This window comes from Atractosteus spatula, chromosome 2 (genome assembly GCF_055471065.1).
Source record: "Atractosteus spatula isolate fAtrSpa1 chromosome 2, fAtrSpa1.hap1, whole genome shotgun sequence".
In the NCBI taxonomy this organism is placed as follows: Eukaryota; Metazoa; Chordata; class Actinopteri; order Semionotiformes; family Lepisosteidae; genus Atractosteus; species Atractosteus spatula.
The window spans coordinates 48,851,703-48,879,668 of record NC_142707.1 but is presented as its reverse complement, the minus strand read 5'-3'; the positions used below and the strand labels follow the sequence as shown (position 1 = coordinate 48,879,668).

At 48.1% G+C, this 27,966-nt stretch overlaps 1 protein-coding gene across 2 annotated transcripts; it reads right to left on the bottom strand.

Annotated features, from left to right (window-relative positions):
* Positions 1-15: 15 nt before the first annotated feature.
* Positions 16-26,838, bottom strand: cmtr1 (cap methyltransferase 1). Of its 2 annotated transcripts, XM_088933464.1 has the most exons (24): positions 26,457-26,838; positions 21,572-21,685; positions 20,767-20,921; positions 20,240-20,398; positions 19,402-19,494; positions 18,273-18,344; positions 17,516-17,610; positions 16,991-17,063; positions 16,421-16,619; positions 12,142-12,260; positions 11,855-11,951; positions 11,266-11,398; positions 10,930-11,109; positions 9,201-9,257; positions 8,859-8,916; positions 7,032-7,100; positions 6,706-6,837; positions 6,218-6,343; positions 5,285-5,376; positions 4,919-4,987; positions 4,484-4,531; positions 4,058-4,170; positions 1,697-1,805; positions 16-1,577 (listed from the first exon to the last, which is right to left on the bottom strand). In XM_088933464.1, the coding sequence occupies exons 2-24, from the start codon at positions 21,675-21,677 to the stop codon at positions 1,442-1,444; spliced, it is 2,490 nt and encodes an 829-aa protein (XP_088789590.1). In that variant the 5' UTR covers positions 21,678-21,685; positions 26,457-26,838; the 3' UTR covers positions 16-1,441. The 2 variants fall into 2 exon arrangements, with proteins under 2 accessions (XP_088789590.1, XP_088789599.1); XM_088933473.1 differs by lacking the exon at positions 19,402-19,494 and having other exon boundaries at positions 26,457-26,572.
* Positions 26,839-27,966: the final 1,128 nt, after the last annotated feature.

The following is a 27,966-nucleotide window of genomic DNA, read 5'->3' as shown; positions in this document are numbered from 1 at the left end:
AACTTTCAAAGGTTAAGAACACAAAGGATTTTATTTCTTTTTGACTAGGCCAGCCTTTTGGGACTGGCTGCCATCAGCTTCAACACACTCTGCAACAGAAAGGAGAAGAGGTCGGACGAAGCACAGCAGCGTCTGCGGTGCTGTGCTGCAGTCTCAGGGCGCTCGGAGAGGGAGGGCAGCTGCTTGCTGCTCAGGGGGAAGGCCAGGACACAGAAGGTCTCACCACCACCCCCCTAAAATAATACACAGTCACTGCTGCTCAATGCTCTGTCCACACTGGCACTGTCTACAGGTCAGAGCTGAACTGACGTTGCAAGTTCTACCACCATCTCTCCATAGTGACGTAGCTCGATACAGAGTACTACTGACAGTCACATCTGTAAATATATAAAATAAAAACAGTGCCATCAGCACATAGTATTTTTCCATTATTACATAAACTATGAATCAAATGCAATTAATGATACATAAAATATTTTCATAGTTGGGTGGGTGGAGATAAGACCTTTAAGAGCAACACAATAATACTACCTAAACCCAGACAGGACATTCAGAGGAATCCCTGTCCCAGCTACTGGTCATATTGAAAAGGAGCAGAACAGGGTCTCAGCAGTGTGTACCAATGCGTCCCATCAGACCCAGAACAGCCGCCACGCTGTCGGAAATCACTTTGGTGAGCAGCGCAGTTAGTCAGGGCTTTAACAACTGAAGCAGCCAGGGCTGATGGGATAGTTATACCGTCAGGACTGGGGTAATCTCTCTCAGGACTGGGACGTCTGGTGTCAGGGGTAATTATCCTTTTAGGGCTGGAACAGTCTCTCGTAGTGCTGTGATATCTGGTGTCCGGAGTAGTTATCATGTCATGACTGGGGCAGTTTCTCTCAGGGCTGAGATGTCTGGTGTCGGGGTAGTTATCCTATCAGGGTTGTGATGTCTGATGTCGGGGGTAGTTGGCCTGGTGCAGTCTCTCTCACAGTTGAGACGTCTGTCAGGGGTAGTTATCTTGTCAGGGCTGTGACGTCTGGTGTCGGGGGTAGTTGGCCCGGGGCAGTCTCTCTCAGGGTTGAGACGTCTGGTGTCGGGGGTAGTTGGCCCGGGGCAGTCTCTCTCAGGGTTGAGACGTCTGGTGTCGGGGGTATTTGGCCCGGGGCAGTCTCTCTCAGGGTTGAGACGTCTGGTGTCGGGGGTAGTTGGCCCGGTGCAGTCTCTCTCACGGTTGAGACGTCCTGTGTCAGGGGTAGTTATCTTGTCAGGGCTGTGACGTCTGGTGTCGGGGGTAGTTGGCCCGGGGCAGTCTCTCTCAGGGTTGAGATGTCTGGTGTCGGGGGTAGTTGGCCTGGTGCAGTCTCTCTCACGGTTGAGACGTCTGGTGTCAGGGGTAGTTATCTTGTCAGGGCTGTGACGTCTGGTGTCAGGGGCAGTCGGTCCGGGGCAGTCTCTCTCAGGGTTGATAGTGCTGGTGGATGAAGGAGAGTATGTCCTCCTTGGATAGCTTCTCGGGGTCGATCCGCGTCTGGGAGTCATGAACTTTCACACCGTCCTCCCAGGCCCAGAACAGACGCTCGAAGTGACAGATACTAAGGAGTGACAAGCAGAGAACAGGAGACCATCAGTCATAAGCATGATACCCATAGTAAAAGGTGTAGGCAGAGACAGCTGGGATCCACCCTAACCCACCCCCAAACAGGGTACTCACTGAAAGGGGGCCACTGCGTTAGCAGGAAGGTCATAGGTGGACTCCTTGCTCAGTCTGTTGTAGAAAAACTTCCTCTTGGAATTCTTACTGTAGGCCATCGTCCAGGGGTCTGCAGGCAGGGAGAGAGAAGTGCGTGTGATTGTGCGACTATCATACAACAGACGTGGGATCTTGTCCACAGTTACTGCAGCACACTGATATTGCTGACTAACTTTTTCCCCGCCCTGTGCTCTAAGATCACTTCATTTGATTAATTCTCCAGCAAATATTTTCAATGCACCATGATAATAAAAGAGATAAATGATAAGCTCTTTATAAAAGATTGAAGTGAGAATTTCCAAATCATTACAGTGTCTTACTTGAATTATTAAACTTGCTCTAAAGAGGAGGAATATAACCATGATACTACAGGACTTCATTCATTTTATAAAAAGGGTGAAAACAGAATTCATAATGTTAAATTATGCCCTGTTTAAGGATGAGGGTGTTTGCATTTCTCACCTTGATCGCCTCATTCTGAAGGTTTGGATCAAAGTGTACTGTGTCTACACGGCTGTCTTTGTGAGTTACAGATGATCAAAGGGTGTTCCTAATAATCATCGCAAGTCACTGTTGGATCATTTGTTCAGACAAATTAACCATTAATATTCAACAGTGAGTAAAACATTCCTTGTGAGGTCATTAAGCCAGGCCCCATAGGAAAGGGCAAATCAGAAGCAGCAAGAATAGGAAAAACCAGGACATCACCATCATCATCGACCCATTAGTTTGTCAGAACCAAGAAAATACAGTTTTCTGTTGCTAGAAGATTGTAGAACTAAATCGGAAGAACGTTTTTAAAACAAAGTCATTTAACAGACAGCCAACATGGGTTTAGAGAGGCAAAGGTCTTGTCAAACTAACGTTTTTAAAATTCTTTAATTGAGCCAGAAGGATTAGATACCACTAAAGAAAATGACATATTGAGTTTTCCAGAAGGAGTTTGGTAAGGTCCTCATAAAAGCTTGATTCCCAGATTAAAAGCCACAGGAATAATCAAGATACATTCAGCAGTGGGGTGGAGAACTGGTTAACAAACTGGAAACTGTGTGGACTGAAGGGGTGGAGCCTCACTGGAAGATGTGGGTAGTGGTATAACTGGGATCCATTGTAGACCTCTTGCTCTTCCTGAACTGTATTAACAATCAAGATGTTAGTATAGTTAGCAAACTAGTCAGAAGTTTCTGATGATATTTAGCAGGGGCAGAGTGGCAAGCACAGAAGCCACGTTCCACTTGTCCTACAGGGACCGTGATGAATGGCAAGCCGAGCTCCAAGTGCAAGCGCTCAGAGAGACTTCAGGGGTGGCAAAGTTTGGCTTAGTTCCTGAGGCAGATGAGCTGAGGTGTTCAGAGGAAGCAGGGCTCAATGGGAAGGCAGTGTGGAAAAACAAAAGTTCCCTGCCCCGAGGAAAGAAAGTCAAGTAGGGCTTCGGTTAGGAGAAGAGAAACTGAGCGTGGCTCAATGTCAGAGCACTGACCAGGGAATTGGATGAGGAAGGTGTTCCTGATTGATAGAGGAACAGGGGCTGGGAGATGTGTCCCGAGAGAGTCTGTACAGGGTTAGATGCAGGCTGAGTCCCCTCAGAGGCAACAGCAGGACATGAGTCGCTCTGACCACTGGAGTAACAATAGCCTTAGAGATGTCAAGCAAAAGCAGCAAAACAATTCCTGCTCTTGGTATAGTCAGGTTGAGGGAGCTAAATCTCTTCTATTTATAACAGGGGAGACTAGATCCAGGTATACACTGAGTTTTAAATATTGACGCATAGTGTAACAGTTGTTTATATTATAACTACTGTTTATTTACTGTCAGTACTCTACCAAACTCCACCAGTGAATCAAAGAGCACATATCACCTAATACTTGGTCTTCCCAGATTTTGGGGATTGAAATATTAATCTTTATAATTTTCCTGCCTAGCAAGCTGGTTTTTATATTGCTTTGATTATCTCCCCGTTTTGTCATTTGAACCCCCAGGGGTGCAATGATATATAAACAATTTAATAAAAGTTATTCTTACGATGGGCAGTACTTTTCTGCACGCAAAACATGGTAAAAACTGCTTCCCTTTTAAAGGCAGCAGGTCAAGCCCATCCACACCTGCAAATCACTTTCCCAGTGGGAGCTTCTCAGTCAGAAGAAGTGACGATTTCTGTGCCCGTGCTCATGGGGAGACTGAAGCACTGGGAATCACTGACACTGAACTCCTGCCTCCCTCTCTCCGACGCCGCGCCCAGCTCAGTCTCCAGCTCTGTGCTCTGCCTACGTACCCACCTCTCTTTCTACTGTATGTCTCTCTGTGTGTCTGAGCGTGTCTCACCATTGACAGTTTTGATGATGTACAGTCCGGTGGGAAGGAAGTGCCGGTCGTCCCTCCCTGTGTAAGAGAGGCGCGGGAAGCCCCCGGAGCTCTTGGTCACCTTCATCTCCAGCCTGAAACAACGGGCAACAATTCACGAACATGCGTGTAAATCAGTATCCTCCCACCGCCTCGTCGGGACCTGCACCAGGCAGCTCTCTCTCTGGCTCCGAGCTTCGGGCCCTTCTGCCTCACTCTGGCCAAACTCTCAGCTCTTAGCCAAAATGCGCACTGCTTTGCTCTGCATCACCCTGACAGGCTGGTGAAGCTCAGACCCTGGGAGTCACCTTTCCATTCTCTGGGTGATGCTCACGCATCACCTCCAGTTCCCCAGGCTCCTTGACTATACTCTCGACACTCCTCTTCCTCCTCTGACCGCTCTCTTACCTGACGAAGATCTTCTCCATCTCCTCCAGCCTGTACACCTCCTTCACTCTGGAACAGGAAGAATGAGAATCACAGCTGCAGCTCACAGACCGATACTGTAACACTCCAACAAGGATCTCTTTCAGACGCACAGCAGCGCACGCCGGCACAGAGCTGTATTTTAGTAGGCAACCGATACAATGAGTGATGAAATTGAAACTCTTGCAGTAAAGCGCACAGGGCTCCACCAGCCTGCATGTACCAGGTGCTGGAAATAATTTAATTCTGGCTGCCCCAGCAACAATCCTGCACTGAAAGACAAACAGTTCTACAGTAACATTCAGAATTCATGTACCGTAAATTTGTTTTTCTGCATTGCCAGTACAACTGGCCACGTGGACAACTGTGGAGAGGGAGCCCATAGTGACTCAGAACAAGGGAGGTCTCAAGTCTCACCTGATGGGGTTCATGTCTGGCCGGCTGGGTTTGGACACGGCTCGCACAAACTTCTCTGCCATCTGGATCCTGAGAGACCGGCAAGCACAGGCAGAGAGGTCAGCCACTGGGCAGAGGCGAGCAGCAGTCTACACATGCATGGTGTGATCATCATGCTGGATTAGTCCTGCTGCAGCTCACTGGGCTGAGGGGCCATTAATGAATGGCATTGTCATCTGATCAGTATAGCACGATGGTGAATCTCTGCTGTCTTTATGACTGTGAAATAGGAGACTCTGCACCTTCACAATGAGCCCGACTCTAGTTGCGACTTGCGCACAGTTACATTGGAGAGACTGCACACTTGGAGAAAGAGTGGGTGCTCACCTCTGGTTAAAGTGCTGGTCCCGCACATCTGTCCCATTCAGTACCAGCGCATCCAGGACGTGCACAGCACCAATCCGGCGCTGTGCCTTACCCTGCGAACACACGTGGCACAACAGCAGGCCGTAAGAGTCGCGGAACGGAAGGGTTCATCCAGCAGGCCTTGCTCATTCACTCGCCCAATTCCAATACCCCCTAAGCTGAAGTCCACACTTTGCACTCAGTGCCCAGGTTCATTTCTCCCCCTTTCCCACACCATAGAGAGAAGGACCTGGCTCTCTAGATTCAGGCCACCCAGTACTTACCGTGAACAATCCTGCCACCTGCCTGCAATAAACTCTAGACAAAGTATTTCTTAATTTCTTTGTAATGTGACCAAACCTGTACACAGGGCCATGTGTTTTAAATTAAGTCATATTCATGTTTTGCACAATTCTACCGTAAGATCTCTCTCCTAATCAAATTTTGCCTATTTAACTATGTACCCTACGATTCTGATGGCCGTGTTCCCTTCCCCACAGTGTCTGGGAATAGTGGGTTCAGTCCTGAGGGACCTGTCCTTACAAACCCCTTGTCCACTCATTCCTACTCAGCCCTTAATCACTGGTGGATAGGCATTTCTCTGGATTCTGACCTCGGTGTCAAAGGCACCCTGGCTGAAGTATGTAACTGCAAGAGGGTCAGCAGACAGGACATTCTGCAGTCTCTCCTAAACTTGCCAATTAAGAATTTGTTTCTTTATTTCTGACTAAAAGGCCCTCAATGCCTGACCAGTTTCTGATAAACAGATACAAAAAGTGGGAGTCTGTCCTTCTGCTGAAGTCCAATTGGTCGCACCCCCAAACAAGGGCAGCGCTGAAACTCGCTCATCAGCGCTGACGCTGAGTACGCTTCCACTCAGCTTGTAAAGATGCGAGAGCCTTGCGGAGTCAGTACCTCTCCCTTCAGTTCCTGCACGATCTCCACGCTCAGCAGCGTGTCCCTGGGCAGCTCCATCTTGAAGTTCTCCAGCTTCTTCCAGCGTACAGGAGACTTCCCATCCCATGTGTAGATCTGGGATTTCTGACAGGCAAGTACAAGTGAGCTTGTTAACAGTTCTGCGTCTGACAATGACACAGGCACAGGACCGGATTCTTGTATCTGGTATAGGGAAGGTTCTGATCCCGGGTGAGACTGAGGTCACCAGGGATTCTGCACATGTAATATGCAAGAATGCAGCAGTGCCTGGACTGTAATCTTCAATCTCCAGTGCAGATCAGAGGGAGCCCGATGCTCTGCTTCAGGATTGTGACTACAGAGACAGTCTGCAGGGGATGTTAGAAACAGGTCTGGCTTATGAAGCTCATGTTTAGATGGAAAAGGAACTCGATCAGTGTCAAAGAGGAGCTAACAGTGCGAGTTAACAGGCAACCCCCTCCACTCACCCCCAGCCCCAGCAGGAAGAGCTGCTCCCCTCCTCCCACAATGCAGCGGTAGTCCAGCACATGGTGCATCTTGTCGAGTGTCCGTGAGGTCAGAGGCGTGGGCTTGTAGTTAAAGGACTCAATATCAGAGCCCTTAGGGGACAGAAGGAGACAAGCACTCAGTATACACTGTGTACGATTATCAGGTCTTCCTTTACAGAGACACACTACATGACACAGGCACAGACTCACACATATAGACAGCAGGCAGAGACAGAGACAGGGTTAAAGACAGAAGGACAGACTCACAGGCAGGCAGACACACAGAGAGACGGATGTCTCCTGACCTTCATCAGCTCAAAGAACTTGGCCTTGGGGTCCGAGGGGGAAGGGGCAACTCTGGCCTGGTCAGGAATCTGCAGAAAGGAACAATGTAAGAAAGAAAGATGGATAGAGAGGGAATAATTGTCTTGATAACAATGAGAAAGGCAATTCTGCGGTGCACATTCAGTGTCAGAGCTCTGTACCCAACCCTGCAGTGTGTGTGTGTCAGCGTCAGAGCTCTGTACCCAACCCCGCAGTGTGTGTGTGTCAGCGTCAGAGCTCTGTACCCAACCCCGCAGTGTGTGTGTGTCAGTGTCAGAGCTCTGTACCCAACCCCGCAGTGTGTGTGTCAGTGTCAGAGCTCTGTACCCAACCCCGTAGTGTGTCTGTGTCAGTGTCAGAGCTCTGTACCCAACCCCGCAGTGTGTGTGTGTCAGTGTCAGAGCTCTGTACCCAACCCCGCAGTGTGTGTGTGTCAGTGTCAGAGCTCTGTACCCAACCCCGCAGTGTGTGTGTGTCAGTGTCAGAGCTCTGTACCCAACCCCGCAGTGTGTGTGTCAAGTGTCAGAGATCTGTACCCAACCCCGCAGTGTGTGTGTCAGTGTCAGAGATCTGTACCCAACCCCACAGTGTGTCTGTGTCAGTGTCAGAGCTCTGTACCCAACCCCGCAGTGTGTGCGTGTCAGTGTCAGAGCTCTGTACCCAACCCCGCAGTGTGTGCGTGTCAGTGTCAGAGCTCTGTACCCAACCCCGCAGTGTGTCTGTGTCAGTGTCAGAGCTCTGTACCCAACCCCGCAGTGTGTGTGTGTCAGTGTCAGAGCTCTGTACCCAACCCCGCAGTGTGTGTGTGTCAGTGTCAGAGCTCTGTACCCAACACCGCAGTGTGTGTCAGCGTCAGAGCTCGGTACCCAACCCCGCAGTGTGTGTCAGCATCAGAGCTCGGTACCCAACCCCGCAGTGTGTGTGTGTCAGTGTCAGAGCTCTGTACCCAACCCCGCAGTGTGTGTGTGTCAGTGTCAGAGCTCTGTACCCAACCCCGCAGTGTGTGTGTGTCAAGTGTCAGAGATCTGTACCCAACCCCGCAGTGTGTGTGTCAGCGTCAGAGCTCGGTACCCAACCCCGCAGTGTGTGTGTCAGTGTCAGAGATCTGTACCCAACCCCGCAGTGTGTGTGTGTCAGCGTCAGAGCTCTGTACCCAACCCCGCAGTGTGTGTGTGTCAGTGTCAGAGCTCTGTACCCAACCCCGCAGTGTGTGTGTCAGTGTCAGAGATCTGTACCCAACCCCGCAGTGTGTGTGTGTCAGTGTCAGAGATCTGTACCCAACCCCGCAGTGTGTGTGTGTCAGTGTCAGAGCTCTGTACCCAACCCCGCAGTGTGTGTGTGTCAGTGTCAGAGCTCTGTACCCAACCCCGCAGTGTGTGTGTGTCAGTGTCAGAGCTCTGTACCCAACCCCGCAGTGTGTGTGTGTCAGTGTCAGAGCTCTGTACCCAACCCCGCAGTGTGAGTCAGCGTAGCGTCAGAGATCTGTACCCAACCCCGCAGTGTGAGTCAGCGTAGCGTCAGAGATCTGTACCCAACCCTGCAGTGTGTTGGTCAGCGTCAGAGATCTGTACCCAACCCCGCAGTGTGTTGGTCAGCGTCAGAGCTCTGTACCCAACCCCGCAGTGTGTGTGTCAAGTGTCAGAGATTTGTACCCAACCCCGCAGTGTGTTGGTCAGCGTCAGAGCTCTGTACCCAACCCCGCAGTGTAAGTCAGCGTCAGAGCTCTGTACCCAACCCCGCAGTGTGTTGGTCAGCGTCAGAGATCTGTACCTAACCCTGCAGTGTGTGCAGCTCTTTTCAGGACTCACCCCCCATAGCTTCAGACACTCCTTTCGTATATCTGCCTGTTTTGGCTCCGACAGCGTGCTGAAATACAGACAACACAGTCAAGCAGCACGTAGAGACAGACACTAGGGGCAGCTGGAGAGAGGCAGGTGACAGACAAGATGGGAAGACTGGTACATGAGTTGACACACAAATGACACATACTGCACAAGAAGAGATTCTGAAGGCCCTTTATTGTGATCTGACAAACTGAAATGACAGTTAGGTGAGAAATATGTTAAACTAAAACAGTTCTGAGCAAACGCCAGTTTTGAGCTCTAAGGCCAGAAGAGAATAACGAGTGCTTACATACAGGCGGTACTCACGTGTCCAGGACGAAGGCATGGATTTTGGCCAGAGATTTAATCTGGACTGCACAGTGGCTATAGGAAAGAGCACAGTAACACTGTTTATTTTTAGTTTGGATGACATCTTTATCCAAAGCACCTTAATATTTGTTCTAACTTATATATGTGGGTTAAGGGTACTACAGAAGTGACTCACTCAGAATTTGAACCCACAACCCTCCAGTTACAGGTCAAGAGCCTAGACTGCTTCCCCACACACAGTACCCAGTCAGCACAGCTGCACAGAGGTCACACAAGATTAAGAAAGCTCCTCTAGAGATACACACAACTTTCTGTACCTGCCTGCTTAAAGAAACACAGATTTGTACAAACCATTTTAGATATCACACTCAATTCCAAAGCTATTTGACTCTTCTGTTACATTCTGAGCACAATTACAATTAAGTAGGGTAAATATTGGTATGATTCTAATTATTCGCTAATGGGGAAAAAATTAAATGGCATCAGCAATCCGATAGTAAGAGCTTAATGCCTTGGTACCACACTGTTCACGCTACATGTATTCACTGCACATTGAAGACGTGATAGGAGCTATAGTGATGTGAAAATCAAAGCATACTACCTCACAATTCTATGGTTTTATTTACACTTAAGACATATCTGGCCTTCACTTGTCCTCACCAAGTCCTAACAGTAGATAAATCTAACCTCATGTGACAGATAACACAAATTTTGCTTTGTTATTATGTATTTAACAAATACATCAGCCAACATTCAGTAGTCTTGTGTAAAACAAATATTAAGGGAGTGTCCTACACTGACAGGCTGAAGGAACTGAGTCTCTTTAGTCTTGAACAGAGAAGACTGTGAGTAGACCTGATACAAATATTAAGGGACTGTCCTGCACTGACAGACTGAAGGAGTCTGTCATCCTAAACATCTACAAGCAGAAATGGACTAAACTTGACAGTAATGTATCAATGGAAAAAATCTGATTCTGGATTTTTGTGATTTTAAACAAAAATAATTGCATAGGAAGTTGTACTTTCAAGATGGCTATACTGTCAGTATAAATATAAATATAAATGACAGTAATGTATCAATGGAAAAAATCTGATTCTGGATTTTTGTGATTTTAAACAAAAATAATTGCATAGGAAGTTGTACTTTCAAGATGGCTATTCTTAACCATCTAATAAATCCAGTTAATTGTGGGACAAGTTTTACTCTGATAACATTTCCATTCTTCACACAGCTTCACAATAAACACATACCTCACCTCATTTTATACAGCTTGAGTCCCATCCACACCCCTCTCCAACTCTCAAACTCTCAACCAACACCTGCTCACGGGCAAACACGTGACCTTACAGCATTCAATTCAGCTTCAGTCCCAACCACACCCCTCTGTCACTGACAGGCTTCCTTGGGGCCTGCAGGCCCACAGCAACGTCATCACTCTCCCCCAGAGTGCAATACTGCAGTCTGTCCGCCTGTCACAGGACTAGCCTGTCTTGTGCCCCCTCATTCTCCCTTTAAGTACGGGGGTCCCCAAGAGTGGCAGTTTCAAACTGGGTGGATTGGTAATAAAAATAATTGGCAATTCAATATTTATACACCAAGTCCTCTCACTGCCGCCTCTGCTGAATTGTCTCTATGCGAGACAAACAGCTTTGGATTACAGTAAAGAACAGGACCGGATGAAAGTGGCTCAGAGCCGAACGGCAGGGAACCTCAGTGTCCTGACCTCTCATTGGAGCGGACCATGTGCTGGTAGAAGTCTGTGTCTCCCTTAATGATATCCAGAGGGACGACCTCCGTCACGTCAGAGGACGAGAGCCTCAGCTGGTTCAGCTTCAGATTCACAGAGAACAGGTACTCCCTCACCGGATCGGAACCGGGCTTCAAGCCCCGGCACACCACGTACCTTCGAGACAAGGAGAGGCAGAGGCGTCAATACTGCGTCTCTGCAGAGTGGAAACCCTGACAGACTAGCCTCTTCAACAGGACCAGACGGCTGGCCGCAGACGCCGAGACTCACCTTCAGCCTAACAAGGGCGGGTGGGCGGACGGACACACTGACCTCTCAGAGTTGGCCGGCCGGCTGGTGACGGGTTTGAAGAGAGACACCCTGTCGAAGCACAGGTACAGCAGGTACACCAGCCCCACGCTGAACGGAGTGAAGAGATCGAATGTCTTACACAGAAAATGACCACCTGGAGGCAGAGGGAGAGAGAGGGTGAAGGAGGAGAGGGAGAGAGAACGAGCAGAGGTGGGAGAGAAAGGAGGAGAGGGAGAGAGAGCAGGAGTAAGAGTGAAAGGAGGAGAGGGGGAGAGAGAGGGGGGGGGGAGAAAGGAGGAGAAAGCGAGTAGGGGTACGGGAGAAAGGAGGAGAGGGAGAGAGAGCAAGCAGAGGTGGGAAAGAAAGGAGGAGAGGGAGAGAGAGCAGGAGTAAGAGTGAAAGGAGGAGAGGGGGAGAGAGAGAGAGCAGGAGTACAAGAGAATGGAGGAGAGAGAGAGCATGGTTAAGAGTGAAAGGAGGAGAGGGAGAGAGAGAGCATGGGTAAGAGTGAAAGGAGGAGAGGGAGAGAGAGAGCATGGGTAAGAGTGAAAGGAGGAGAGGAAGAGCGCAAGCAGGGGTACGAGAGAAAGGAGCAGAGGAATTCCAGTACCTGTCCTGACCACAGACAGTGCAGTGAGGAACTGACACAGCAGTAACTGTTTACTCAGGATTTCCTGGATGTTCTCCTGCCCCTCCACTGAGAATCCCTGCACAGGAAACACCCAGTTAGAGCACAATAAAGCATCTGTCAGCAACTTAGGGCACACAAACCCAGCAGGGTATCACCGAATCACACTATCAGACACGCCTGCTCACACAAGGACAGAGACAAACACACATCCACTGCTCACACACGGACACACCGCCCCGTAACAGGCAGACAGCCCGGCTCCGCACCCCATCTGCCATGAGGAAGTGCACCCCGCGGCGCTCCGTACTCTCCAGGACAAAGTTCCGGAACGCGCTGATGTTCTCGGGGCGAGTGATGTCCCCGTCACCGTCCACACCCCCCTCGCCTGCAAAAGATTACCAGTTAGACAGGGAAGCCGACAGAAGGATTTCTAAGATTGAGAGTAGGGCTGGGCGATATACCAAAAATGTACCGACACTGACATTAAGACCGGCCTAATTTTGCTTATCTTGGTATGTTTGATCAAAGCTTTCTCCACTGTGAGCTTTCATGAGCGGTCCCCTTAAAAAACAACAACACCCGGTAGTCATATCCAGTCACATGCTTCTGCTTCGACCACCCTTCGCTCTTCATTCAAAACACAGAGAAGCGTGCCGGGCGTGAGACAACACGAGCGCTCATGCTGAACCCCAGGCAGGCAGGGAAGACTCAAGTACAAATGAAGACGAGCTGGTATCTAAAAAAGATGCGGTGTCGATCGTTTGGTCAATATTCGGCTTCAGCAAACAGCAAACTGAACAAAGAGAAGTCAGATGTAAACTCTGTCGGAAAACCGTTTCTGCGCCCAAACGTCACACGAGCAACTTGTTTCATCGCTTGAAACACAACCATGAGTGCGTGGCCAAAAAAAAGAGACTGACAAACACACTCATGGCCAAAGTGATTCCCCCAAACAGCTGTCTCTAACACAAAGCATTTACTAATGCCACTCAATATGCAACAGATTCACGCAGATGAAACGAGACAGCTAACGCCATTACATACTACACAGCGAAGGACATGGTCCCCATAGCTACAGTGGAACACAGTGGTTTCAAGACTCGTTCAAAGCCTTGACAAGAGATACATTGTGCCCTCGAGAAAATATTTTTCTCAAACTGCGGTGCCCGACATTTATAAAAAATGAAAGGATAGCTGCTGAGCTAAAATCAGCCACAACAGATCTCCGGTCAAGTAGGCCGATGGAACCATACTTGAGCCTTACTTTGTGCTCTAGTGACGATGAATGGATCCTGCGCAGCAGATGCCTTCAGACAGCATGTTTTCCTGATGATCACACGGCAGATATGAGTGCACAGGGCCTGAGAGATGCCCTTTCCGCGTGGGACCTCCCGGAGGAGAGGCTGCTGTCCTTCACGCCAGACAACGGTGCGAATGTCGTCAGAGCCACAGAGGTTAACACATGGACACGGCTGCAGTGTTTTGGCTACAGATTGCACCTGGCAATCGGTAAGTTAACAGCGTCAGTTGAGTAGACACAATGCTACAACTGGGTTAGTTCTACCTTTCATTAAGCAGGCTTAAATGCCATAATGTGTGTTAATATTAAAGTATAATTAATAGAAGAACAAATAATAAATCATATTTATATAGCACTTCTCATATTCAGAGTGTAACACTGTGCTTTTTACAAAAAGTACTCCCATATACGATACATATGACCAAAATATATATGAAAAAAATTCATTAAAAATACCAGAAAAAAACAAAAAAGATTATCTATCTTTCCTGGGCTTAAGAATAGTAAGCAATATTTTTTCCACCCCCAATATTTATTAGTCAAGGGGAAGCACAAGAAAAAAAAAAAGACATTTCTCCTCATCTGTTGCTCATCTGTGGCTGGTCAACACACCAGTGTGAAGCATGACTGAACCCTCACTATAATACCTCAGTTTTGTATGTGTATTGCGTTACAGACGAGGCTGTGAAAGGTCAGCGTGTGGAGTGGGCAACAGGATTATGTAAGAAGATTGTCAGCGCCTTCTCCTATAGCTGGAAGAAAAAGAAGGCCTTGGTGAAGGCACAAAAAGTACCCAATCTGCCACAGCACAAGGTGAAGACTGCATGCGTCACAAGATGGGGGTCAATGCAGATAATGACTGAAAGGGTCCCTGAGCAAAAATAGCAAGCCGTCACACAGGTCCTCACTGATGACAAGACGTTAAGGCACCTTGTCCCGTCCTGGGCTGACCTGGGTGTCTTAGGGGCTGTCAACAAAGCTCTCTCCCCCACTGATGGAGTTTACAGGTTCACTCTCAGGAGAGGAGTATGTCACCGTCTCATTTGTGAAACCTGTCCTACAAATCCTCCGTTCACGAGCGCTGGCTCTGGAGGAAGATGACACAGAGCGTCCCATCACAGAGGAGTTACTGGACATGGCCAGTTTTGTCGATCCCAGATTTAAGATGACGTCCCCTGCTTCACACCACGTCCCCACCATAAAGGAAAAAGTGAAAACAGAGACGGAGTCAGCCGCAGTCCCCCAGGAAAGTACCACAGGGAGCGCAGAGCCCCATACTTGTCCACCAGAAGGAAAGAAGCCAAGGATGTCATTAGGTACAGCAGGTACACCATGTCATTAGGTGGTTGAAGGTGTTGCCTCATTTCAAAGGAAATGAGGCAACACCTTCAACCACCTCCACTGTGTCAGTCCAGCAAACAGTGGAAGCAGAGCTGAGCAGCTGCTTGGTGTCTCCCATGCTGGATAGTGAGGAGAATCCATTGGACTGGTGGAAAAAACATCATGTAAACCTTCCCGCTCTACGCAAGGTAGCAAAGAAGTTCCTTTGCATACCAGGCACCACCTCCCCACCAGAGCGGGTTTTCAGTTCAGGTGGAAACATTGTTGCATGCCTCTGGTCCTGCCTGAAACCAGAAAAGGTTAACATGCTGGTGTTCCTGGCTAAGAACGTCGAGTAAAAGGCCTACAAGTGCTGCATGGACACCGAAAGAGCAACATAAGGGAGGATTTCATTTATTTACATTATTCACTTTAAAAAGTTCACAATGGATGTGAAACATTATTTTCTATTTTTCTTAGTAATTCAGGCATCTTCAACTTGCCTTTTTACTGTAAAACAATGTATAACTGTGATCTTTTTCCATAGGATGTATATCTTGATTTCTAGCATAATTTATATTGAAAATTTGGAAGATGGGAGACATTTAGATTTCGTTTGCATTTGATACATATTCAAAGTTCTATATTTTTCATAAATGTTCATTGTGCAATATGTTAAAATGTTCAATAAATGTTCATTAAAAGTGTTTCCATGAACTATGTCCTTAAATTATTTGTAAGACATTGAGATAAGATGAGGTGTGTGCAGCTTTAATAGCTTTACATATTTAAAACATGATCTTTCAGCATATCATGTCATCATATCATTCCAAGGGTTTCAAAAAAAATTATCATTAATTTATCGTTACCGTGGTAAATGTGTGAAATTAGCATGATATTGATGTGAGGTCATATCGCCCAGCCCTAACTGAGAGGTTTGAGAAAGAAAGGCACAGTGAGGTGACCTTCTCTCACTGGGGTCCATACGCCCCCAGAGTACATGGTCTCCCAGTCACGGGGACACAGGAGCAGAGCGCTGACAGGGCTCGCAGTGCGACGCGATACAGAGCTCAGTGTGAGGACAGGCTCCCCAGGCCTGTACCCAGCTTGGTGTCCCTCTGTACAGAACAACCAAAAGAACTCAAGGTATAGTGCTGTGTCCGGGCTCGGTTGGCCACAAAGCCAGTTGGGAGTCTGGGACACTGCAAGAGGCTATTTGACCTCACTGTCTGGAGGTCTTGTACAGATCCTGCCCCCACCCAGAGAGCCCAGTCAGACTCGGGAGCTAAAGTGGTAAATAAGACACCAGTTTTGAACAAAGACAAATGCTTACTGATTGTAGTAGATTCTGGTTGTTTAGATTAAATTTAGATTCATCGATTTTTTGTATTGTCCAATCAATCTGGAATCTTGTGTTTTTATATCTTGGAATGAAGTTCTGAACCCTTGTGACCACAGTAGATAAAGCCCTGTACCAGAGGCTCAGGTCTGATTGGAGGACAGGAGTGTCCTCAGTCCCTTTATCACAATTCATCACAGGAGACACAGCCCTGTACTGGAGTCTCAGCTCTGATTGGGGGACAGGAGTGTCCCCAGTCTCCTTATCTCTCAACACATCAGGAGACACAGCCCCATACTGAAGTCTCAGCTCTGATTGGAGGACAGGAGTGTCCCCAGTCCCCTTATCTCAACTTATCACAGGAGACACAGCCCTGTACTGGAGGCTCAGCTCTGACTGGAGGACAGGAGTGTCCCCAGTCCCCTTATCTCAACTTATCAAAGGAGACACAGCCCTATACTGGAGGCTCAGCTCTGACTGGAGGACAGGAGTGTCCCCAGTCCCCTTATCTCAACTCATTACAGGAGACACAGTGTGGGAAGCTGTTTGCGCGATGATGTCTCTGTTCTGTCTGATGTCATCTTACCGTAGTACGGTTCGAACAGCTCACTGGGCGCGGAGAAGAAATCCTCCAGCCGGAAGTCGTTGGGGCCACGCAGGGTCATCCCGAAGCCTTTGGCGTGCCAGCGCCGCCGCCACAGCACGTACTCCGAGAACCCGCCAGGCCCCGCGCACACATCCCCGAAATACAGCAGCTCGCCATCTCGGTCCCGGGTCAGCTGCTTCTGCAGCGAACAGAGAGGGACAGGGGAGGAGTTCAGAGAGGGAGAGAGATCACAGGGAGAGACTGGCGAGGGGGTCAGAGAGGGACAGAGATCACAGGGACAGACAGGTGAAGGGGTCAGAGAGGTAGAGAGATAACAGGGACAGACAGGTGAAGGGGTCAGAGAGGGAGAGAGATCACAGGGACAGACTGGCGAGGGGGTTAGAGAGGGAGAGAAATCACAGGGACAGACTGGTGAAGTGTTAGAGGGAGAGAAATCACAGGGACAGACTGGTGAAGTGTTAAAGGGAGACTGGCAAGGGGGTCAGAGAGAAAACTCAGACACAAACAGATGAAGACAAGCAGCCTGAGGTTCCAGAAGGCAGGTCATACCCCCTGGGCGTCACGGGGGTTGGTGAACATGCAGTCGAAGACATGGTCGATGTTGGCCATCTTCATCGCAGCTCTGAGAAGAGGATACATAGTTAGAGACACAGGAAACAGTCTATACAAGACAAACACTGCGGTTTTCATGGGCCGAGTCACTTACTGCTTCAGTGCAATCAAATCACAGTATTCATGTCACTGAGTGAATGTAACTGAGTCTGTGTCCCAGAGCTCATCACCAAGTGAGGGTTACCAAGTCACAGAATTCACATCAACTAGTGAGTGCTATCAAATACAATGTTCACAGAGTGAGGGTAACCGAGGCACAGCGCTCGTCGCCGAGAGAGGCTTACCGAGCCCGGGTCCCGGAGCTCGTCGCCGAGAGAGGCTAACCGAGCCCGGGTCCCGGAGCTCGTCGCCGAGAGAGGCTAACCGAGCCCGGGTCCCGGAGCTCGTCGCCGAGAGAGGCTAACCCAGTTTGTGCCAGAGCCCATCCTCAACTGTGCTACTGAGTGAGTAGCAGTGAAATACCTGTTGAGAAAGAAGGCCCCTCTGATGGTTTCGTAGGGGTTCGATCGAGTCCGAGCACGGCGCATCTCCTCCCCCTCCAGGTCATCAAACACACTCTGCACACAGAGAAAGGCCGTTACACACTGTGGACAGATAGCGGAGTGAGCGCACACCTGGCAGACACACTGCTCAGTCAGAGGCCTGGTGTCAGTCACACACACAGGGCAAACCTCAGACAGGCAGCAGTACAGAATGGGGACACTTCCACAAGCCTTCACTCAAAACTGCTGATCGGGTGCAGCTCAAGATGGATTTCAGATTGTCTGTCGCATCGCTTTCACATCTTAAGACGGCTATGTCTCGAGCAAAGGGTTTCATTTTCAAAAATAATTCTCAAGATAAAGAACAAAGTTCTGCTGCTCCATTAACTGAGCAAGTCTGTGTTTGTCACAGGTTTTACGCAAAGCAGCGTCACTTCGAATACACACAGAATACCCAGTCATGATATTGATAAATGAAAACATGAATACCTTTAAAATTAAAATAACTCAAAATCAAATGAGCATATTTATAAAAGCATCCTAAATTCATTACACATCAGCATATATTACCTTTTTAACAAATTTAGCCTGTACCATATGTTTCTTTTTGCTAGACTGCTCAGTAACTAAAAGAGTTTGCATTACAAAGAAACAGCTGCAGGATTTTGTCCCACAGGGAAAAGAAAACTCGACTGCGGTCGTCTGTGGGGAGTATTCATACGTGCAAACACCCCAACCTTGCACTGCAGAAGGCTGTGTAAGAGCTCCTCACTGCAGAACTCGGTTTCATCGTCAATCTTCAGCTTTCTCTGAAAGTTCAAAAACAGAAAGGTGAGTCCTCACAAAGCATCGGATACGTGACCAAGCCCTGAGCACGTCTGCAGAAATGGAGTTTAGAATGAAAACAGGACATTCTGTTCATCAAGGGGCATCAGCACCCTTCTGGGATGGCTTTCACAGCCTTTTGGTACCTACCAAAGTATGTCCTGCTTTCTAAAAGTAAACTGCAATACACTAAAGAATCCAGTTTCTTTTCTCACGTCAAGACTGTACCGGGAAATTATCGGAAGTTTCAAAAGTTGTGGATGAAAAGTTGATTTCCTCGTCTCATTTTCATCTGGCAGCAACCAGCTGTATTCTTTGAGCTTAAAAGCTTATACTGTGTATTAATTACCCTGTGTGAAGACGTATTTCCTGGCCCCAGAGACGGAGCTGGTCTGTCTTCCTATTTCTCGTGGAATTCCTCATCTCTATCAGCACTGCTGTACCCGTCTACCTGTCTAGTGTGTCGTGAATTGACTCACGGCATGTTGGCCACACACACACTCACATATATTACTGCAGCACTTTTGGCTCCTTGCATGTTACAGGTTCTACATCTCTGGGTTTCCCTTCTGCGGGTACATTAACCCTAACAGACCTGCAGCGGCCGGAGACACAGGCTGGCTGCCCTTTGCCTCCTGGCTGCTAATACACACCAGATTACTAAACCAGGGAGTAGCCAGTTACACTCCGAGCCAATCGTGTTTGCTCTTTTCGTCATGTGTCTCACTAGACACCAATCATTTCATTTAGATAGATGTCTCTTTTTTATACTCAAATGAGCAGTTTTCAAACAAAGCCCCCACCCCCACTACTTTCTTGCTCCAGGTCTCCATGTCATATTTAAGCAAAGGAAACCCTTTTCACCAGGCTGCCCACAGTAAGCCAATACTAGTAAGCTAAACTAATTAACTGTGCCGGAAGCAGTACTCCCACAGCGGTGTGCGTCAGTGTAGCGCATTACTCCACTGTGTACCTGGCACTGCCCCCTCGCCAGTCCTGCCACTACAACCCGTTTAACTGGGGGTGACAGTGCGCCTGTACCTCTCCCACAGTCATCCACTCTCCCAGCTCCTCTGCGTCTGGGATCTCGGTGGAGCACTCGGGAAACCACTGCACCTCCTCCACTGCGCTGGCCTGGGGAGAGGGAGGAAGGGGAGAGGTGCGGTGAGGGTATGAGGCAGGGCAGGGCAGGACAGGGTTGGAGAGGCAGGTGCAGTAAGAGCACAAGGTCGGTTTTTGCAGTATCACCTTTTCAACTGTCCAGAACACATACAATCATGAAAGACAGCTTTAAAAATCTGCAAGAAAAACTAAAGCTGTATGAAAAACAAAAAAAAAAACGTCATTACGTAGAATTAAGAATACTGTGAAAATATATTTGCGAACATGTGAACGGCTGAAGGATTTGTCCCTCCAGTCGGCTGCGAGACGGAGGAGTCAGAGCCCCCCTCGGGTCTGACGTGATTTCCGTCACGTGATTTTAGGGCGGGGCGGTGGCTCTGTGGCTAAGGATCCGCGCCTGTGGCTGGAAGGTTGCTGGTTCGTATCCCGTGGCCGGCAGAGGAATCCTACTCCGTTGGGCCCCTGAGCCCCTTAACCCCAGCTGCTCCAGAGGCGCCGTATAAATGGCGGACCCTGCGCTCTGACCCCAAGCTTCTCTCTCCCCGTCTGTGTGCCTGTGTGTCTCATGGAGAGCAAGCTGGGGTGTGCGAAAAAGACAAATTCCTAATGCAAGAAACTGTACATGGCCGATAAAGTGATCTTGTCACCTGTGTTTGGCGCAGAGCAACAGAAACGTACCGCAGTGCTCAGGACCCTCACTCGGCCTAGTGGATGTGCTCGTGTTTCTGGACAGTGACGGCTCCGATCAGGCGCGTACCTCGGGCTCGTCCCGCCACTCCACGTTCAGCTCGCCCTGGAAGCCCCGCAGGGTCAGGCCCAGCCCTCTGCGCCCGCGCTGCGTGGAGGCTTCCACGATCTCCCGCCGGCCCTGGCCGAACTTCCCCAGGCCCTCGCCCTCCCGGAAACCCATCTTCGCCTGCGGGGAGGAGGGGAGGGAGACAGGAAAGAGAGAGCCGTAAGAGAGGGAGAGAGGGAGAAGGGAGACCGAATTAAGCAACAAAGAGAGGAACAAGAGAAAGTGAGCTTGGCGTTGCAGCTGATGTTCACGTCACTCTTCACACTCCAGAGGTTTCTAGAGGTTTCCCTGACTCCGAATGTTATACTACCTCATACAGCACATCCTTCCTTCTGCCTCTACGCAGACACAGACCCTATACTTTCTATACAGACAGCCCAGCCTGCTGCTCGCGCCGCCTTTAACACAGCAGGCTTTAATAATTAGGGACTCTATGCTACTACAAGTCGTTGTTTCTACACAGACCGAGACACAACCAGCCAGTTTACCATGAGCTTCTGGGAGACGCTGTTGTACATGGAGAAGAGACTGGAGGAGCCCTCCTGCGTGGCCCCCGTCTGTGAAGCATTATGGGACAGTGAGTGTGAGGCGAAGCCAGGTCTGTGGTCTTCGGAGTCACTGCCAGAGTCGCTGTGGCTGGAGTCTATAACAGAAAGAAAGCCTCGCTGTAAAACACACTGTATAAAAACATCCACATGGCATCACGTGACACAAAGGGCACCGCTGTTCTCTCAGTGTGATGTCTGCACCCTGCATCAATGCCCTGTTTCTGTGTGATCTGTGTACCCAAGCTCGTCGCCCTGTCTCTCAGTGGGACGACTGTACCCTGGCTCGTCGCCCTGTCTCTCAGTGGGACGACTGTACCCTGGCTCGTCGCCCTGACTCTCAGTGGGACGACTGTACCCCGGCTCGTCGCCCTGTCTCTCAGTGGGACGACTGTACCCCGGCTAGTCGCCCTGTCTCTCAGTGTGACGACAGTACCCCGGCTCGTCGCCCTGTCTCTCAGTGTGACGACTGTACCCTGGCTTGTCGCCCTGTCTCTCAGTGTGACAACTGTACCCTGGCTAGTTGGCCTGTCTCTCAGTGGGACGACTGTACCCTGGCTCGTCGCCCTGTCTCTCAGTGTGACAACTGTACCCTGGCTCGTCGCCCTGTCTCTCAGTGTGATGACTGTACCCTGGCTAGTTGGCCTGTCTCTCAGTGTGATGACTGTACCCTGGCTAGTTGGCCTGTCTCTCAGTGTGATGACTGTACTCTGGCTCGTCGCCCTGTCTCTCAGTGTGATGACTGTACCCTGGCTCGTCGCCCTGTCACTTAGATGTTCCTCATCTGAGCTGGGCTCCTCACAGCGCTTCCTCTTCTTCTTGTGTGGTTCCGCGGAGTCTGTTCTCCGCTTCATCGCTGCAACTGAAGGAGCAAAGAGATGGGACAGAGAATCACAATGGAGCTCACAGACATAAAGCAAAACTGAGGTCAATGCACACGATCAAAGCATGAAATGGAAAGCCCTTGTTCAAGTTTATGAGCTTCACAATCTTGAAGGATTCATCCTGAGCGAACAAAGAGCACAACAACGAGCATGACCATCTGTATGCCAAACATCGTGACCGGTTCCAGTCATCTGGTTTAATTGTCAATTGTAGATCCATGCCTACATGTTGCCCTCAGAGCTGTTTCTGGTCTCTGCAGGCTGGAAGGAATGGCAATGAATACTGTATCACCACATGAGTCAAGCCTTCACCAGCATCATCAACACTATCATTTCACTATTAACAGAATTTCATTACATTGCAGGGACAAGGCAGGCTGGTTTCTTAAAGCAAACTAAAACTTTGCAGATAAGAAGCAGAGACTTAACAGTCTAAGTGACATTTAAAGAAAATAATTCAGATGGATTTCAATGTATTTCAACCAAGGACAGCAGTCAGAACTACACTTCAGCTGTTTTCTAAATGTTACAGGGGGAGACTTTCTATAAAATAACATTGCAGACACTACTGTAAATGGAGTGGTGTGCATCCACTAACAACATTTTCAGCTTTATACAACTTTTGCCACCTTACAGAGTACAGGCAGCTTCCAGGAAATAAACTGAAGTTCCGGTAAAACGTGAGAAATGCAAGTCCTTTACATTCTGCAGCACAGTTCTGGTGAAAGAGTAATTAATCAGAGTCAAACGTGGATGGACCAATAAATATCATCATCATAAACATGACTACAACACAAACAACATTAAACAGCATATGTGCAAATCAATGCATTCCAGGGGCCTATGTCCTACAGTCTAAGAACACAGTATTCTGTGCCTGTAATCTGAAAATACTATACCTAAATACACCAACAACAAAAACAAAAACCTGCATCCTAAAAACAAATCCCAAATTAAACTAGATATCATGTTCTTTAAACTACATCCCCAAATGTGAAGCACATCTATGAACTGGCTTCATCACTCTGTTCTCCTTCGCACTTACTGCCGATATCAGTGACGGGGACACTATACTACAAAAAGGCGCCGTTCTTCAGATGAGATGTAAAACTGAGATCCTGACTCTCTGTGGTCATTAAAAATCCCAGGGCGTTTCTTGAAAAGAGTAAGGGTGTTACCCCAGCGTCCTGGACAAATTCCCATTGGCCTTTACCAATCATGACCTCCTAATAATCCCCATCTCTGAACTGGCTTCATCACTCCGCTCTCCTCCCCACTGAGAGCTGGTGTGTGGGGAGCGTTCTGGTGCACTACGGCTGCTGTCGCATCATCCAGGTGGGGCTGCACACTGGTGGTGGTGGAGGGGAGTCCCCATTATGTGTTAAGTGTTTTGAGAGGAGTGTCTAGAAAACATACATCACCCAACTAGAAGAGAATGTCTGAGGATTCCACAATACATTAATCTGAACTTCCTGAAATAAATAAAACCGCAATCTTCCTGAAACTACGTTCAGATTACTAAATCAGAATTTGGTCTCCAGGACTGATCAGATCAAGGTCCTAGTGTATGGCACAGCGTAGAGGAAGAGGGGGCTGAAGGGGATTTTTCTTCTCCTCTTTGTGTCGTTTCCTCTGCTTCAACTGAAATTCAAATAGCTTTATTCGCATGACCAATGATTTGTCACAGTGTTACCACTTAACAAGATATTTACAGACACCATATGAGACACTTTATGATGTTCCTCTATACCCATCTTCTTTCTCCCCTTCCCTTCCTCTCTCTGTATTGGTGCTGTGTTCTACGGCTGTTGAATGTATATTCTGTATTGGGATTAATCCGTGTAATTCGCCAGAAGACCCCCTTTGATCATCTGTGCTTACCTGCCCCTTGGCCCACACGCAGCAGGGCTAACGTCTCAAATGATGCCCACTGAGACATGGTTTCTGAGTGAGGCCCTGAGCAGTGCAATCAGGACGCGAACTGCCAACAACATAACCCCTGGCTCACAACCTCAGACTCAAACCAAAGATAGATAAAAATGTTACACATCTAAAAACGGTGTATTGTAATTGGAGATAGCTAGACATAGCAGAGTATTAAATATAATCTGTTAGTTGCTTGACTTGTAACAGGTTTCACATCCTTTTATCACTGGGTGCAGTAAAAACATCTGCTGCAAAGCCTCCTTGCAGCTGTAGGAGTGCTGCAGGTTCACTGCACAGCACTGAGACACGCTGCCCTTCTGCAAGATCACGAATCCTCAGACTCCCCCCAGAACAGTGGAACTGCCCAATTTCCCCCAGAGGCCCGTCCTGTCACAAGCATGGATATCTACCTTCTGCGCAACTGCCTGTATCAGGCCCTGCGAGATACACAACACTATCACCTACGCGTTCGTAGCTACTGTATGTCACAGGCATATCTATTTTATACCAAGCAGGCACACTTCACAAACTCAAATTCAAGTGCTTTATTGACATGACGGATGAGTTACAGGGTTGACAAAGTAGATGCAATTAATACAACGTCTACAGATATTTACAGTACAAACGTATTCTTGGATAGTTACATGCAACACATAAAACATCAAACATTACTGAGAGGCTCACTGTCTGTTCCTCAGGCTGGGACAGGAGATCACACAGTGTATTATTATTGAGAGACAGGCTCACTGTCTGTTCCTCAGGCTGGGACAGGAGATCACACACTGTATTATTATTATTGAGAGACAGGCTCACTGTCCCTCAGGCTGTGACAGGAGATCACACACTGTATTATTATTATTGAGAGTGAGGCTCACTGTCCCTCAGGCTGGGACAGGAGATCACACACTGTATTATTATTGAGAGACAGGCTCACTGTCTGTTCCTCAGGCTGGGACAGGAGATCACACACTGTATTATTATTGAGACAGGCTCACTGTCTGTTCCTCAGGCTGGGACAGGAGGTCACATGCTGTATTATGCTTCTGTTTCTCCCAGCTCGCAGTGGGAGCGCAGCCTGTCCTCTCTGGGCAGCCAGGTGTGCCTGTATCCACTTTCTATGCAGGTAGTAATCACTGAGCCTGTACTTCATTAGGGTTTGTTTTTCCTTGTTGTTTCTTATCCAAGATACTCAGCCAGTGTGTATTGCCAAAAGAGGTGAAGTAATATTGCTATGGTTAAACCAAATAATTGCTACACTCTTCAATAGCACAAGAAAATCAATAAGGATAAAGTAACATGTATCTGAGAGATAAAGATGGGAAACTTCTAGACAATTAGAGGGAAATGGGTGATGTACTAAATGAGTATTTCACCCAGGTATTTTTCTAAAGAAGGCCTCAGGTACAGACCACGGTTCTATATTTTACAGGACCAATACAAAAGAGGGAGAAGAGATGAATGTACTAAAAGACCTCAAGATGAATAAATCCCAGCACTGATGGTATTTTACAGTAGCAACTGTACTCCAGGACATGACAGCTGTGATTCAGAAGACACTGACACAGCTCTTCCAGCTGTCCCTCAAGACAGAGCTCGTACCAGGGACCGGAAAACTACTGGACAATATAGTCATAGACCAGTAACTCTGACTTCTGTTACAGTAGAGTCTCTCAAGACAGGGCTCGTACCAGGGACTGGAGAACTACTGGTCATATTAGACCGGTAACTCTGACTTCTGTTACAGTACAGTCCCTCAAGACAGGGCTCGTACCAGGGACTGGAAAGCAACTGATGTGGAGCCCATCCACAAGAAGAGTGACAACACTGACCCAAGCTATTATAGACCAATAAACTTGGATTATAGATTAAGCATGTAAGGCAGGTATTGTCTGACCAACATGTCAGAGTTCTTTGAACAAACAACAGCAGCAACAACAGATACACACGGGTGATAGGATATGGTGCATCTAGCATGCCAGGGTTATTGGTATTATTCACACATTCCTTTTGTAATTGACACAGAACAAAAGAGAGGTCTGGAAAGCTAAACAGGACCAGTTATAAGCCCAGATGAAACGGAACCTGCTCACTGTATTTCTTGGAATTAACACAAGGGAGTACACAGGATGGCCAGAAATCAAGCAGTTTGGCAAATGAATGGCTGAGAGTCAGAATCAGAGGGTCAGGACCAGGCACTCGTCTAGGTTGGCTCTTCCTTCTTTCCTGCCTCTCTCTGTCCACTCAGTGCATTACTGGCCAGCACCCCTCTCCCTTAGCTACATATCTGTCACTTCCATAACAGTGGAATGAGCTGCTAATGCAGTAGAGGCTCTTTCTTTCCTTCCTAATTCTCCTTACATTTTAGCATAAGCATTTATCCACCCTCCGTTACTATTTGTAATATTTTCATTGGACTCTTCCCCCCACGTTATAGCTTTTGAATGGCAATTTCTGTCCTTCTTGTAGTAAGAATACAGTCGTTTCCACATGCCGACAAGTGGGTACAAGGAAATTATTTTCCTAGTCAGTGAAACATAGTAATAATGCAAGTCAGTGGTACAATGAGTATAAATCGCTAAATAAAGCAATTAAGAAAGAGGAGAACGTTGTTTCTATTTGTATTTGCATTTTCTCCTCGACAATAACGAGCACATACCTTCATCCCCATTAAACGTACGTTCTTATTGGTACTAATTACCCTCTACAACCGAGCAGCCACTAGTTATCTAAAGGTGAAACGCGGGTGCGAACCCGCTCTGGTCCTGCCCTGACCAAGCACGACAGTGTAAACCTCAGAGAAAGTGCGAACCAGACAAGCGGTACCTCGTGTTACGGAGCTGTAGTCCCACTAGACCAGCCGTCTCATTCCCGCCTCGCTGACCCGGCTCGTAAGCAGACGAGTGCTCTTTTCCACGTCCTCTTGCTTCTCTTTGGCTCGGTTCAGTACTAAGCGGGCCTGACCGATCGTAAGGTGATTCACTCTCCTTCCGATCGGGTGCCCACTGGGTCAACACGTTATTTACCAGCCGCTTCTCTCACATAGCCTTAGCTCCCAGTCTCGAACAGTCGATTCCCAATGTGAAGTTAACTTCTGAAACCCTATACTTATGTCGCATTCAAAGCCGCTATCCCACAGAACAAGCAAAACCTCAGTTTCCAGTTTCGATTTTCTGCGCTGGTGTCGCTGGGGTCCTTTCAGTCCCGCGGCTGGCATTAGTGACGTATGTATGGTGTTCACTCTTGTGCCCGAATATTGCCATGTAAACGATACGACCAAGGTTGTAAGATAGAGATAAGGTAGAACCAATAGATTAAATAGAAAGTAGAATGTAAAATGTTGGAATATTTCTAAAAAAATATTATTTGGGTTATTTATTTTCAGTTACTGTCCTTTGGTATTCCTCATAGAGTTTTTACAGACTTTTAATTCAATTTAAGCTTTCTAATCCATTCACCCATCCACTTAATAACCACTTCATCCAATCCAGAGTTGTAGGGGAGCTTATCCCCGTAAGCAATGGGCGCAAGGTGGGATATAATGAGGATGGGACACCAGTCCAGCGTAGGGTACACACACAGCAGAGACAATTTTCCTTGAAGCCAATTAACCTACTGTACCAGTAATACTGGTATGTCTTTGGACTTTAGCAGGAAACCGGACCACTTGGAGGAAACCCATACAAACACAGGGCAAACAAACAAACTTCAGGCAGATAGCACCTCGGGAGTTGATCCTAGGGTCACAGGACTGTGAGGCTGCAATGCTAACCAGTGCGCCACCATGCTGCCTATTCATTATCCCCTGGAGGAATATTGTATTACAGCAGAGTTAAACACAACAATACAACAAAAACAGACAGATGTAATTGTGAAAACATACTGTACACAACACAGTAGTGTTTCAGTGGATAATTGAGTTATTTTACACGACTGTGAGAGTGAGATTGCAGAGGGGCAGAAAGATGTCTAGATTCTGTTATCGCTACAGCTGGGAACACAGAAGCACCTCCTAGATGAGAGGAGTGGAAATCCACAGTGGGGGGGGGGAGAGACACTCTTAGCCTTCTTTACTACCCTCTGCTTGTAGAGGGCTTGTCTGATATGCGCCCATGATTTTGCAGCTTAAACTTTAATTTTCCAATCTATATTACAATTTGTTGTACTGATGTTGTCCGAAAATCAAGTACTGTAAGACAACAGTATTGTGGTGACTCCCAGGTTACTTCGTGGAAAGACACACAGGCTTATGTAGAGAGGGCTGAGCTAGCCACTGCAGGGAGAAGCCGAAGGCCTGTGAGAGAGGGGCGGCAGTATTCGATACATGGACATGAGG

Excerpts from the sequence above, each read along its gene's own strand:
- cmtr1 (XM_088933464.1), bottom strand. The coding sequence starts at position 21,677 with ATGAAGCGGAGAACAGACTCCGCGGAACCACACAAGAAGAAGAGGAAG. Across the intron at positions 17,064-17,515 it reads GGGGCCTTCTTTCTCAACAG|AGCTGCGATGAAGATGGCCA; the intron begins GTATTTCACTGC and ends TCCTCTTCTCAG. Across the intron at positions 12,261-16,420 it reads GCTGTTCGAACCGTACTACG|GCGAGGGGGGTGTGGACGGT; the intron begins GTAAGATGACAT and ends AATCTTTTGCAG.